The 14,204-nt window shown below is 35.5% G+C and overlaps 1 protein-coding gene across 12 annotated transcripts in view; it reads left to right on the top strand.

Moving 5' to 3' along the window:
• The window catches only part of AHI1 (Abelson helper integration site 1), a 215,666-nt gene that overhangs the window by 18,390 nt on the left and 183,072 nt on the right, over positions 1-14,204 (top strand). For all 12 annotated transcript variants that reach the window (XM_059941146.1, XM_059941137.1, XM_059941140.1 and 9 more), the window contains exons 5-8: positions 1,073-1,644; positions 4,456-4,634; positions 11,694-11,913; positions 12,885-13,077. In XM_059941146.1, coding sequence (XP_059797129.1) covers positions 1,073-1,644; positions 4,456-4,634; positions 11,694-11,913; positions 12,885-13,077 — 1,164 coding nt within the window. The remainder of the gene's footprint in view (positions 1-1,072; positions 1,645-4,455; positions 4,635-11,693; positions 11,914-12,884; positions 13,078-14,204) is intronic.

A 14,204-nucleotide genomic window follows, 5' to 3' on the forward strand; every position in this document is an offset into this window, starting at 1 on the left:
GATTTGGTGGCTTTTCCTTCATTGTGCTGCTTTCCTTCAGTGTTTGTTAGTTTTTAGTTGTTAGTCATCTTTGTATTTGAGAATTTTTCTCCTGCCTTGTTGGTTGTTTTCAACATAGTCTGCTTCTGCTGTTGGTGAGGGTTGTACCTGCCTAAAACATGAAGCCATATCTCTGTATTCAGCTGCTTTGGTCTCTGGCTTAAAGTCACCATGTAACACGAATGGAGAAGGGAGACAGAGCTGTCCCTCCCAACTCCTCAATTGGTCATCCTCAGGCTTGTCCCTCCTTCTTGTATTACTTGATTCAGAACCAGCCTTTTCCCTGGAGAAGTCTTTTCCTATGTGCTGTGGTTTTCTCTGGTAGTTTACTAGATCTAATCCTGCCTGTTTTTTAAATCCTTGGGGAATTTCTCAAAATGTTTATTTCATTACTAGTAACATTTGGTTTTTATTTCTAGCCTGATTTTCTATTAAAAATGTCTCTCATTTTAAATAATTTTGTTTGGAGAAAGAGGTACAAGTGTGTGCTTAGTCTGTCATTTGATCTAACTTGATAATATTTAATACTTAGCAGCATTTTCAGTGATACATTTGGACTAATTGCAGAGTAATCCTAGAGCTATAAACCTTTGGTTTTTGAATGTAATTATGAAGCAAGATAAATGACCCGTGTGTGTTTTCTGTTGGGAAACATGAAATGGTTTAACCATGGCTCTTTCAGCATTTTCACAAGTATCTATTAGATTAGAGTATGGATCATTCTGCCAAAGAGGAAACTAGCATTTGAGATTTGAGCAGTTAATTCACTTCTGAAAAGTCATTAAGAACTTTTTCCTTTGTTAACTAGTTAATTCATTTGATCTGAAGTTACTCTCAAGATTGCTAATCTAACGCTGGGAGAATAAGAAAACGCTCATCAGATGCCGTAGAATGGTGTCATGTCACAGTGCTCAAGTAAAAAGTGAAATAGTCCTCCCAGTATTACACATTGTGGAACACTTGTCATTATTTTATCTTCACATAACTAAACTGTGCTTAGCTGAAACTTTGTTATTGTGTCGTCTTCTCCTAGCTTGATGCTGTTAGAAGCAATCTTCAGAAAATCAGGGAAACTAAAAGTGACGATATAAGTGCTGCTAACACTAAGAACCCAGGGAAGAACATGCGAGTCACTAAAAACAAACCAAGAGATTCGCAGCCAGCAACTGAAGATCCAGATAATGATGTTAATGTGGAGGACGACAAGCAAGAAAAGGCAAATAAAAAGGTTATAAAAACAGCACTCCAGGTGACAGCACAAGAAGTGGAGCCGGAAACTCCTGAGAAGAAGGCGGATGCAACACCCCAGAAAGCGCGGACCAAGCCACTGCCAGGTGTCACTCGTGAGAAAAGTGAGAAGGCCAAGGAAGGAGAAAATAGCTTAGATGAGGAAGAACTGATGAAAGTATACCAGCTCCAAGTAGCTGAAGAAATGGCAAAGGAGATTAAGAAGAAGATCCGAAAGAAACTCAAGGAGCAGTTGGCTTACTTTCCCTCAGAGACTTCCTTTCCTTCAGATACTTCATTGTATGATGACAAACTGAACGGTGAAAAAAGAAAAAAGAAAAAAAAGAAAGTCCCAATCCTGTCTAAATCTGAAACAAGGTATGTTACATTGATAAATATAAAATGTCCTCTTAAAGACACACTATTATTTTCAGCTTTTGAGTGATACCTGTAGTTTTGTTACTGAGTCTAAGATCATACTGCTCGCCGCACGACAGGCCAATAATCGAGAGATGAGTTGCTGGGGCAAGGAATGACGGCTTTATTTGGAAAGCTGGCAAAGATGAAGATGGTGGGCTCATGCCCCCCCCCAAAGAACCATCTTGCCTGAATGAGAATTCAGGCTCCTTTTATACTAAAAAGGGAGGGCGTAAAGTCAAACACTTCCTGATTCCCATCAGCCTCCAGAGGGGATGTGTTAATTTCATCCTCCCTGCAGTCATTCACAGGTGGGCCTGGTCAGGATGTTTCCTGTGAGCTAAACAAAGGTATTTTAGCTTAATGCTCATTACCTGGGAAGCAGGGCTCCCAGAGATGGGCCATTATGTATAATTTAAGCTTATAGGCAACATCCCTTTAGTGATTAACTTGTAATAGAATACAAAAGGTTCTTCCCTATTACATTTTCACAAAGAAAATGGTTAGTCCTCCTTTTGGACACATAGCCAGTACAATACCAACAGCTAAACTTTATGTGGCCCCTTCCTGTGTGCTTAATGCTTTACAAGGAATACATGCTTTTTCCCTTATAACAACCTTATAAGGAATAGTAATATCATCATCCTGTTTTGCAGGTGAGTAAACTGAAGGGTTTAAGTCACAGAGCCAGTAAGAAGCTGAGCCAGAACCTTGGCAGTTTTGCCTTAAGAGACTTTACCCTAACTGTTCACATCTGCTTATTAAATAATTGAAACCTAAGTAGCCCCTTTATTGAGCTACAAATACCTGTTTGAATATATGAAAATAACATTTTCCCCTTATTTTACAAATAACATTTACTCATTGTAGAACACACAGACACAGAGAGGAAAACAAAAGTAATGCAACCATACAAAGATAATCACTATTAGCAATTTTGTATTCCTTTAGTCTTTTTTTATATACAATGCTTATACATACATGCTTACATATACAATGTGAGCATCTGTGAGTATATTCATATTTATATGTCTCTCCTTGGGGAAAACAAGACAAAAAAAATCTTTTAACTACTGTGATTACATTTGTTTTTTATAATCTACATCTGGATAAACAACTTGAGGTGGGAACAGTCTGTATTTGACTATTCTCTGGCATTCAGGGTCAGTTTCCCTTAATGTCCTCATCTAAAAATAGTTCCCCTCTTATCAAAAGCTAGACAACTAGTTGTAGCAAAGAGAGGGCAAATAGAGTTGCTAACACGGACACGTTAGTATATGAATTAGCTATCGGTTGCTGCATTAAAAAGTTACCCCAGAATTTAACAGCTCAAAACAACAAACATATATTGTCTCACGGTTTCTGTGGCTCAGGAATCTGCGCATGGCTTAGCTGGGTGCCTCTGACTCAGGTTCTCTCACAGGCGGCAGTCAGGATGTCAGCTGGGGCTGCAGTCATCTTAAGGCTTGGCTGGGGGAAGACCTGCCAAATGATGCAGCTATTGGAAGACTTGGATGATCCACTGCTAACCTCACTCATATGGCCATTAGCAGGTCTCAGGTCCTGACTGGCTTTTGACCAGAGACATCAGGTCCTTGCCACATGGACCTTTTCATGTGGGCTACTCACAACAGGGCCTCTTGCTTCCCCCAAGCAAGGGCTCTGAGAGGGAAAAAGCAAGACCAAAGTCACAGTCTTTTCGGAACCTAATCTTAGAAGTAGCACCAATTACTTTTCCTATATTCTGTCTATTAGAAGTAAGTCGCTAGGTCCAGCCCACAATCAAGGAAGGGGATTACACAAAGATATGTATATCAAGAGGCAGGGATCATTGGGGACCATCTTAAAGGCTGCTTACTACAGTATACCATAAATCCTGTTTCTTCTCATAACTACCATATCTGTTATGAAGTGTAAGTCATACTCAGTAAGATCAGTTCATGAGTTTTAAATAAAACCATGCTTTACATGACAACAGCATACAAAGGGTAATTGTTCTCTTTAATAGTATTTGGTGATGTGATAAAATAACATGACTTTCTGGAATGACTAGTTTGAAACATTTCTTTACTCTTTTTATTTCTCAACCTCTTTTGTTGAAATGTGACTAAATATATTGGAAGTCAATTTTTGATTATTATATGCAGATTTCTTTTTTACTTGATAAATCACAAACTTTAATAGGCTGGTTTCTCTTTACAACTCAGTATGCTTCTAGGCTGCCACCCCTTGCCATTTAGTAGTTCATGTGATGCATATTTTAATTTTAATAATAGCCTTCTGAAAATGTAGTGACACACCAGACATTGGAAATACAAGAAATTAATTTTTACATAGAAATCAAAAGTTGACTATCTGAAGCCTCTTGAAAACAGAACAAACAAAATTAGAACACGTTTTTGCTTTTAAATAAAGTAATTTAGAAATTTGTTCATTATTTATTTACTTGGCAGTAGAGTGGGGATGATTTGACAATCCTATGTAAAAACAGATCCATCGGTCATAAAATACAATTTCACTTTTCCCTGGAGTTTAGAGATGAGTTTAATGTGGCTCATGGGGCATATAATGTATCACCAAGCGTAACTTAGTACACATAATGCCTAGTTTGGCAGCCAACCATTTTAGTGTGTAAGAAAATATATGTATCTCCCAGCAGGAAATAATATTGATTTTAGGATTATCTTTGCCTCTATTCACCGTTTACTTTGCTGCACAGTAATAATAATAATGGTACATTTCCAATGGCTTGAACTTGGATTATATTTGCAGTACATTGATCATCTCTGATGACCCAGCTGAAGGTGAACAAAAGAAGGAATCTCCAGTTAGAGCAGTTACTTCAGATTCTCATCAAGATGATGAAATAAGCTCAAAGGAACAAAATGTAGAAGACAATGTGCAAGATGATGCAAAATCCAAACCGAAAAAAAAGAAGAAGGCTAAAACAGGTTTGTTATCCAAATTAAATGAAAAATGTGTGCCTTGGTAGGAATAACTTGATTCTAGGACTGTTAGTCCTTAAAACTAAAGAAAATCTAGTTCCAAAGGATATAATTGAAAAAAATCCAATATAGAATATTTGGTACTTATTCCTGGATTCATCCAGATTATAACATTCATTTATTTATAACTGTGGACCTCTGTGATGAGTTAGTCTTACTTGAGTCGTCTCTAATTAATGACTTGATTCACCTCTAGAATGACATTAACTTTGTCGTTGCTATTGTGGCATAGAAGATTTCTTCTTTATGTTATTGCCCCTAAATAATTAAGACTCATAGCACTGAAAGCTATAAATGGTCAACAGCCAATAAACATTTCATATGTTAAAGCTGCATCCCTCTGTCAAACATGGTATCTTCACAATTTCTCCTAATTCAGCTTCTCTCCTTCCTGCCCACTTTTCATTTTACCTCTTGCTTTCTACCTTCCTCTTTACTCATTTCATTTGTCTTATTTTTCTTTACTTATTCTTGCCTTTTTTCTGCTTGTTACATTTCTTTTTTTTTTCTTTTCAATTCCCATTTAACTGGCCAAAAATTGGGACTAAAATAGGCAATTTTAGACTTTATGGTACTTATTCATTGGATGATGCAATTTATGGTGTTTTGCAGTTCCATAATTAATTTTTTAAAAAGTAAAATGTACATGTTACAAGTATACTACTTAGTGAATTTTCACAAACTGAACGTGTCTGTAAAGTCATCATTCAAATCAAGAGCCAGAGCATCATGAGCACCCAGAAGCCCCCACAAGTTCCCTTCCTGTTCATTATCCTACAGGAGTCTTTTCATCGAACACATAGTCAATTTTTCCTGTTTTCTGCTTTAATATAAATAGAATAATAAATACTATGCTCTTTGTATCTGGCTTTTTTTGCTCAAAATTATTTTTGTGAGATTTATACTGTTGTTGCATGCACTTGAGCTTATGCATCATCAGTCCTGTTTTTGTACTGTATAGACAGCCGTTGTGTGAATATACCACAATTAATTACCTATTCTGTTGATGGACGTTTGAGGTGTTTCTAGTATTAAGCGATTATAAATAAAGCTATAATGAACATTCTGGTCACATCTTTTGGTGAGCATGTGTATACATTTTTCTTGGGCACATTCTTGGCATTCTTGCTATGCCATAGAGTATGTATATTTTTCACTTTAACAGGTACTTCTCCCTTTCCAAACTTGGGTTACCAATTGATACTAGCAGTATTTGAGAGCTTCCATTACTCTACGTCTTCACCAATATTTATATTGTCAGTGTTTTAAAATTTTAGTCATTCTTAGGAGTGTTTAGTGATTATTCCCTTTTGACTTTGATTTGATTTCCATGGTAACTAGTGAAGTTGAGCATCTTATTCATGTTAATTGACTACTTGGATTCCTTCATTGTAAATTTGTTCACATCTTCTGTGTATTTTTTTAAGAAATGGAATTGTCTGCCTTTTTCTAATTAATTTGTAAGAATATTTTATATAACTAGGTAGCAGTCTTTTCTCAGTTATAAATACATATATATATTGCAAATATCTTCTCACTCTGGGTTTTATAATTTTTCTCCTACTGGTATCTTTTGAAAAACAGAATTTAAAAATTTTATATAGCCCAACGTATCCGTTTTTCCCTTCGATGTTAAGTGCTTTCTGTGATTTAAGAGATCTTTCCCAAGTCCTGAAGATGTTTCTCTGTATATTATTTTCTAAAAGTTTTTTTGTTTCACTTTTCACATTTAGATTTCCAGTTTCTCTGGTATTGATTTTTAATAGTGGTAGTGATCCAGACCCATTTTTTTCTCGTATGAATATATAATTGACCTAGTACCATTTACTGAAGAGAGCTTTTCCTCTGCATTTCAGTGTCACTTTTATCATAAATAACATGACTGTGTAAGTGGGTCAGTTTCACTAGTCTCTATCCTTAGATGGTTTGCACCAACACCACCACCATGTCTTAGTTCTATAGCTTTATAATAGGTCTTTCTGTTAATAATGATAGTTTTATTGCTTCTTTTTTAGTTCTTATGTCTTACTCCTTATTCTTACCTTGATACACTGGCTAGGTATTTGATTACCGTGTTAAATACAAGTGGCAATAACAAGTATCCTTCTCTAGCTCTCAGCCTTGGGGAAAGCTTCCATTATTTCACCATTGACTGTGATGTTTGCTATAGGTTTTTTTGTAAATACCTCTTATTGGATTAATTACCGGCTATTCCTAATTGGCTAATAGTTTTTTTATTATTATAACTAGATACTGAATTTTATCAGGTGCTTTTTCTGCATCTATCAACATAATCATATTAATTTTCACCCTTTTTTCTATTAATGTGGTTAATCATTATTTGATTATTAAGCCATCTTTATGTTTCTGGCAGAGGTGGGGGGCACCCACTTTGTTGTGATGTATTAGCTCTCTTTTTAAAAATCTATTACTGGATTTGATTTGCTGATACTTTGTTAAGGATTTTTGTAACTGTAGTCATGAGAGAGATTGGTTTGTACTACTCTGTCTTAAAATACACTGAGTTTTTAATATCAAGGTTTTGGTGGTCTCAAAAAGAATTGGGAAATACTTCCCTTTTTAATTCTCTGTAAGTATTTTTATAAATTGGTGTTAACGTCTTCCTTAAATGTTTGAAGAATTTACTAATAAAGCCTCTTAGGCCAAGGTTTTCTTTGTGGAAAGAATTTTAAATCAGATTTAGTTTCTTTCATAAATATCAAACTCTTCATATTTTCCATTTCTTCTATCAGCTTTGATAGACTGTATTTTTTGAGGAATTTTTCCATTTAATATGGATTTTCAAATTTTGTATGTCTATAGTATCTGAAAGGGTACCCCTTGATATTGGTAATTAGATTCCCTCTATTTCTTCATTAGTCTCAGGATTTTCAATTTATAAATATTTTTAAAGGACCAACCTCTAGCTTTTATTTCTATCTATTATACATTTGTGTATGATTTTGGTGATTTCTTCTATCTATATTATTTCCTTTTTTCTACTTTCTTTGGGTTTGAGTTGCTGTTGATTTCTAGCTTTACAGGTGAATTTTTTAAGATTTCAGTCTTCCTTTATATGCATCTAACACATTAAGTTACCATCTAAGCACTACTTTATCTGCATCCCACAAATTTTTGATATGTTCTATATTCATTATCATTCCATAAAAGTATTTCCTAATTTCCATTTAAATTTCTCCTTTGATCATTCATTATTTAGAAGCATATTGTTTAGTTTCAGGCAGCAGGTGATTTTCTAGTTATCTTTTTTTTTTTTTTTTTTGGTTTTTATCTTCCATTGTTGTCAAAGAACATATTGTGAATGATTTCAATCTTTTGAATTTATCACGGCTTTCTTTATGACCACCTTATGATCGATTTGGTAAATATGCCATGTGCACTTGAAAAGAACATGAATTCTGATGTCATTGGGTGCGGTGGTGTCCTATGTATATCAGATCAAGTTTAGTGTGTTCTCATCTTACTGATTTTTTTTTGTCTGCTTATTGTATTAGCTATTGAGATGAGTATTAAAATTCCCACTATTACTTTGCATTTCTGTTTTTATTTCTGTCATTGTTTTCTTTATATATTTTGGAGCTATGTTATTGAATATATATACATGCTTAGGATTGTTATATCTTACTGTCAAATTGACACTTTTATTATTGTCTTAGTTCATTCAGGCTGCTATAACAAAATACCATGACTGAATGGCTTAAACTATAAACATTTATTATTCATGGTTCTGGAGGCTGTGAAATCCAAGATCAAGGTGCCTGCAGATTCAATGTGGAAGGGGCAAGAGAGCTCTCTGGCTTCTTTTTTTTAAGGGCACTAATCCCATTCATGAAGGCTCTACTCTCATGACCTAATCACCTTCTGAAGGCCCAACCTCTTAATACTATTGCATTGAAGGTTAGGATTTCAACATATGAATTTTGGGGAGTCACAGGCATTCAGTCTATAGCAATCATTATGCGGTGTCCTTCTTTATCTCTGGTAACCATTCTCCCTTAAAGTCTACTTATGGTTTGAGTTTGCATAGTACATTTTTCCCCTTCCTCATTTCTCCAGCATCATCCACAGTGTACCCCTAGGTGGTGCCAACCTGGTTGAGAAAGGACAGCCTTCAAACCTGTGCTTGGTTCATGGTCTCCAGGTCTAGGCAGGGCTTGCCAGTACTTCATTCCTCTACTAGCCCCTAGGCTCCCTGTGTGTGCCTGCTTTGCACCTCCTTTGTTTGGGCCACAGTATGTCTGTATTCCTTTCCTTTTTGCCTTCACCTCTTTTCCTCTCCTACTCCAGCACATGTGGGGTCTCAGCCCCCAGGCTGTGAACTTCTTGGGGACAGGTGTCCAATAAATGTGACGTGCTCTTGTGCCTCCCCCAATATCCTCTTGTTTGCGACCTTTCTGTGTCCTTATATTTATCACCTCACTGTTAGTTTTTCCATATTACCTAAGTGTTTTATGTTCCTTATTCTCCTTGCCTTCTTTTGAATTATTCAGGTTACTTTAAAAATTTTGTTGCCTCTATTAACTTATTAACTTATTAATTACACATTTTTCTACTATCTTTTAGCTGATACCCTGAAGAACATTAAGTTTATTCTTGACTTATTATAGTCTAATACAAACTAACTCCCTAACAAAATACACTTCCCCAACACTGCTGAAACATAAGAATAGTTTGACTCCATTTGGATTTTGTCAGGTGCTTTCTTTCTCTGCATCTATCCCCCCTCCTGCCTTCTAGGTTCTTATCCTGTATATTAGGCCTACATATATTTTAAACTTCACAGATGTTACAGTTACCATTTTGCACAGTTGATATTAATTTATATTCACCCCAAAATTTACTTTTTCCTTTATTTCCATTTTTCATCTGCTTGAAGAATTCAGTTTATTCTCTCTCTTAGTGCAGGCCTGCTAATTCACTCAGATTTTGTTGTGTTAAAATGCCTTTACTTTACCTTCATTTTTGAAGCATATTTACTAATATATAATTTTAGGTTACAGGAAATCGTACAGTTGTCTTCTGGCTCCCATCATTTTTGTTCCCAACTGCAGTCTTATTTCTGTCCCTTTGAGGGGACTGTTGTCTTTTTTTTCCCTCTGGCTGCTCTTTAGATTTTGTCTTTGGTTTGAACATTTTATCATGCTATGCCTAAATATAGCTTTGTTGGAATTCACCCTGCTTAGAGTTTACTGATTGATATCATTTATCAGTTGTGGAAAATTTTTAGTCATTATTTCTTTAAATATGGCTTCTTCATCATCATTATAATTTCACAAACTCTTTTGAGTTTGTCCACATGTTTCTTATGTTTTTTTCCCCCATATTCTTTTGTTTTTTTCCATTATGCTTTGGTTTGGATATTTATATTGATTTTTCTTCTAGTTCACTAATAATGTCTTCCTTTGTGTCCAGTATGCTTTTAGACACATCCATTGAATTCTTAATTTCAGACATTATATTTTTCAGTTCCGTAATGCCTGTTATTTTTATGAGTTTCAATTCTCTGTAGATAGTCTCTATTTTTAAAAATAATTTTGTCCGTCTTTCCTGTGCTAACTCCAGGCTGAATCATCTGTGGGTCTGCTTCTGTTTTCTGTGTTTTCTCTTGGTTATTGGTCATACAGTCTTGCCTCTTTTATGTCTAGTAACTTTTTTATTATATGCTGGACATGGTGTATAGAATCCCAGAGGCTCCAGATGATTTTATCTTCCACTAGAGAGGGTTTCCTCTTTCCACTTTTAGGCAGACAGGGTGGGCAACTGATTTCAACTAATCTGAGCTAAGTCAGATCTGGGTCGCAGTTTTGGTAAGACTCTATCTCTGATTTGCCCCGTTCCTAGGATGTGCCCTTCCAGGTGTTTCAAATTGAGAGCCTGGCAGGTATTTGTCTTGTCTACCCTAAAAGACTTTGGGAGATTCAGTTTTGCCCTTCAGAGGTTTCAGCTTAGTCCTTTAGCCTTCTGCCCCATGCAACTTCAAATTTTGGCAAATGTCTTGAGGGAGAGACTGGCCGTGTGTTTGAGGCCCCTCAAGTCTCCAATTTTGTCACTCCAGCCCCGCGTGAATGCCAAAATCTCTGCTGGTTTCTCTGTCCCCCAGTAGGGGCCTTCTGCCAGGGGGCACGCCTGGATTCTCAACCTCTAGATGCGCCCAGAATTGGTAAGTGACCCCAGGTGAAAAGTGGCTGTAGGCATAAAATGACCATGCCCTCCAGGGCTTCCTCCTTGCCTGTTTTGTTTCAGGCCCCTCCCTCTGGTGGGTCATTGTTTCCTAGTACCACAAGACTGGGAGATTTTACTATCTCTTTAGCCTCTCACATTGGCCTTGTGTTTGAGGCTGATTTTATCACTTAACCCCATGCAACCACTAAAAATTTTGCTGGTTACTCTTTCTCCCCGTAGTGACCTTCTGCTTGGGTCCTCTGCTCATATGCTAATCAGCAAATGTCCCCAGACACTGAAACAGTTGCCAGTCCATCAGCTTACCCCTGATTGATTCTCCATCTCTGGAATTTTAGTCCATCTACTCTACATTGTTTCTGTACTTTTCTGATGCCTTTAAAAATAAGGTTTTCATAATTTATTTGGCTTTTTCAAGTTGTTGTTACCAGAAACATTGACCTGCATCCTACCCAGAAGCAGAAATTTGAGTGATACATATTCCACTTAGACAATTTCTAAATGAAATTACTTTTTTGTCTTTGGCTCTCATTTTTTTCTTTCTGTGTTGTTTAGTCCTTGTTAGGGAAAAAGAGAAAGATACCTCACCCTATTTTAGTGCATTAGTAAATGCAGTATTTACTCTCAGAGTGTAGTCTGCTATTATCTGGCTTTTTCTTTCTTTTTCCTTGAAGTGCCTTTGTTAACAAAGACAAATAATCATGGATTACTAGGATTAGATAATCTGTAAATTCAATGTTTATTGTTGAGTATATTGTTATGGGAACAATTAATTATAACATTGATTTTCTTCCATGCATGTAGTTTCAGATGATAATGAAGACACTGATGGTGACGGTGTTCATGAAATAACAAGCCGAGATAGTCCAGTTTATCCCAAATGTTTGCTTGATGATGACCTTGTCCTGGGAGTTTACATTCACCGAACTGATCGACTTAAGTCAGATTTTATGATTTCTCACCCGATGGTAAAAATTCATGTGGTTGATGAGAATACTGGTCAATATGTCAAGAAAGATGATAGGTAATTTTTTTAATTGCGCAGCCAACCCTTGGAATTGAAACTGTCTGCCGTAGAAGTCTCTTGTCTGCCATTGACAGTCAATGGGAATAGAGCTATAGATTTGTATTAGAGAATGGTATACTAATTGTAGGTGTTCATCAACCATTGATATTGATGAGTATGTTTTATAGATGAAATGGAGAACATGTGTTAATTGAGTAATTCATTTTAAGTGAAGGGGAGTTGAGAGAGTTTCTCCCAAGCTTAACTTTCATTGTATGGCATTTAACTTGCATTGTAAATCATCTTATGTGGCACTGCTTTAATTGTCTCTAACCTCATTTTTTTCTTTTGAAGTCAATATGTTATCTGTGCCGCAGATGAGACAAATGTCTTGAATTTAATTTTTCCTAATATTAATTCTATAGCTAATACGTATTTGAAGGCTCAAATAGAAAATATAATATTGATAAAATAAATGACAGTACTAGAATTCAAAAAAATTATTTGCTTGGAAAAATGACAGGCCTGGGAAACTTGAAAATTGTCAGAAAGGTTATTCACTTATTCATTTGTCTTGGAGCACACAAAGAAAATATGACACACCTCAAAGTACTTACAGTCCTGTTGTGATCATTTTGTTATTTAAATCTAATGTACTAATTTATCACAAACTCATTTAAGATTCTGAAGGTGTTACTTAATTCCAGCTTTGTATGCCAAAGATGTAATCACACCTCTCACTTTATGTGTAAATAATAAAATAATTCTATGAAACTGACTGATGGTATGTAAATACAAGATGAAACTAAGATACTACTACTTTTACGTCGCATAAAATTTGTAGTTTTCTAGATAGATAAAATTTTTTTCCTTATGTATCATGGCTATTTATTATTTTTGGTCACCTCACCTTGAACACTCTATTTTTATTTTTTTCTTGCCTTAAAATTGTAAAGAACTGTGTTAATGGAAGTATCTTTTTTGAACAGTGAACGGCCTGTTTCATCTTACTATGAAAAAGAGAATGTGGATTATATTCTTCCTATTATGACACAACCATATGACTTTAAACAATTAAAATCAAGACTTCCGGAGTGGGAAGAACAAATTATATTTAATGAAAACTTTCCCTATTTGCTTCGAGATTTTGATGAGAGTCCTAAAGTCATCCTGTTCTTTGAGGTATGAATTGAATAGAGCAATTTAAACTAAATTTTAGTTAATATTTTAATAGCACAAATATAAGCTATTATTTTAGTAGATCAATAATACAACAAGAATTTGTGAGAATTTGACCTCTAGGAATAATGTATTTGTAATATGCTATGGAGATACAAGTAATCGTGTCTTTGCTGAGCCTTTACTAGTACAAGTAGTTAGCCATTTGATTCACTCTGTATTATTTAATCCTTACAACAATGCCATGACTATTCACTGAAGTGATGAATCTAATCTATGTCTAAGCAGTCTTCCATTTTTAACACTTTTCACAAAGAGTAAACTCATTTAGCTGTATCAGACTTCCTAAGATTTTGTATACTACTAGGAGAAATAAAGAAGAAAATACACAGATCACTTGACTAATACAATGTATTATATAACCAAAATGAAGTAGAACTTCTTAGATGTCAAGGGTTAGTGGAGGGTCATAGCAGTCAGGTAAAGCTTTATGGAGTAGAGCGCCTGTGAGCTGACTTTTTTTAAAGAATTAAATTTATTTAAACTAAAAAAACCCAAAACCAGTTCACCTATTTCTCTTAATCCCCATCCCCCGCCCCTAGCAACCATCAATCTGTTCTTGTATCTATGATCTTGGTTAGTTTATTTGTTTGTCTAGATTCCACATATTAGAGAGATCATACAGTATTTGTCTTTCTCTGACGTATTTTACTTAGCATAATGCCCTTGGGATCCATCCATGTTGTCACAAATGGCAAAATTTCATTCTTTTTTATGGCTTAATAATATTCCATTTTGTGTATATGTGTGTGTGTGTGTGTGTATACCACAATTTCTTTATGCATTCATTCATCAGTGGACACGTAAGTTGTTTCCACATCTGTATTGTAAATAATGCTGCAGTGAACAATTTTGCATTAGGGTTTTTGTGGGTTTTTTGGATAAATGCCTAGAAGTGAAATTGCTGGATCATATGGTAGTTCTATTTTTGATTTTTTGAGGAACCTCCGTATTGTTTACCACAGTGGCCTCACCAGTTTTCATTCCTACCAGCAGTGCACGAGGGTTCTCTTTTCTCCACATCCTTGCCAACACTTGTTCTAATCTTTTTGATGATAGCCATTCTAGCA

The sequence above is a fragment of the Balaenoptera ricei genome, chromosome 12 (assembly GCF_028023285.1).
Source record: "Balaenoptera ricei isolate mBalRic1 chromosome 12, mBalRic1.hap2, whole genome shotgun sequence".
Lineage (NCBI taxonomy): Eukaryota > Metazoa > Chordata > Mammalia > Artiodactyla > Balaenopteridae > Balaenoptera > Balaenoptera ricei.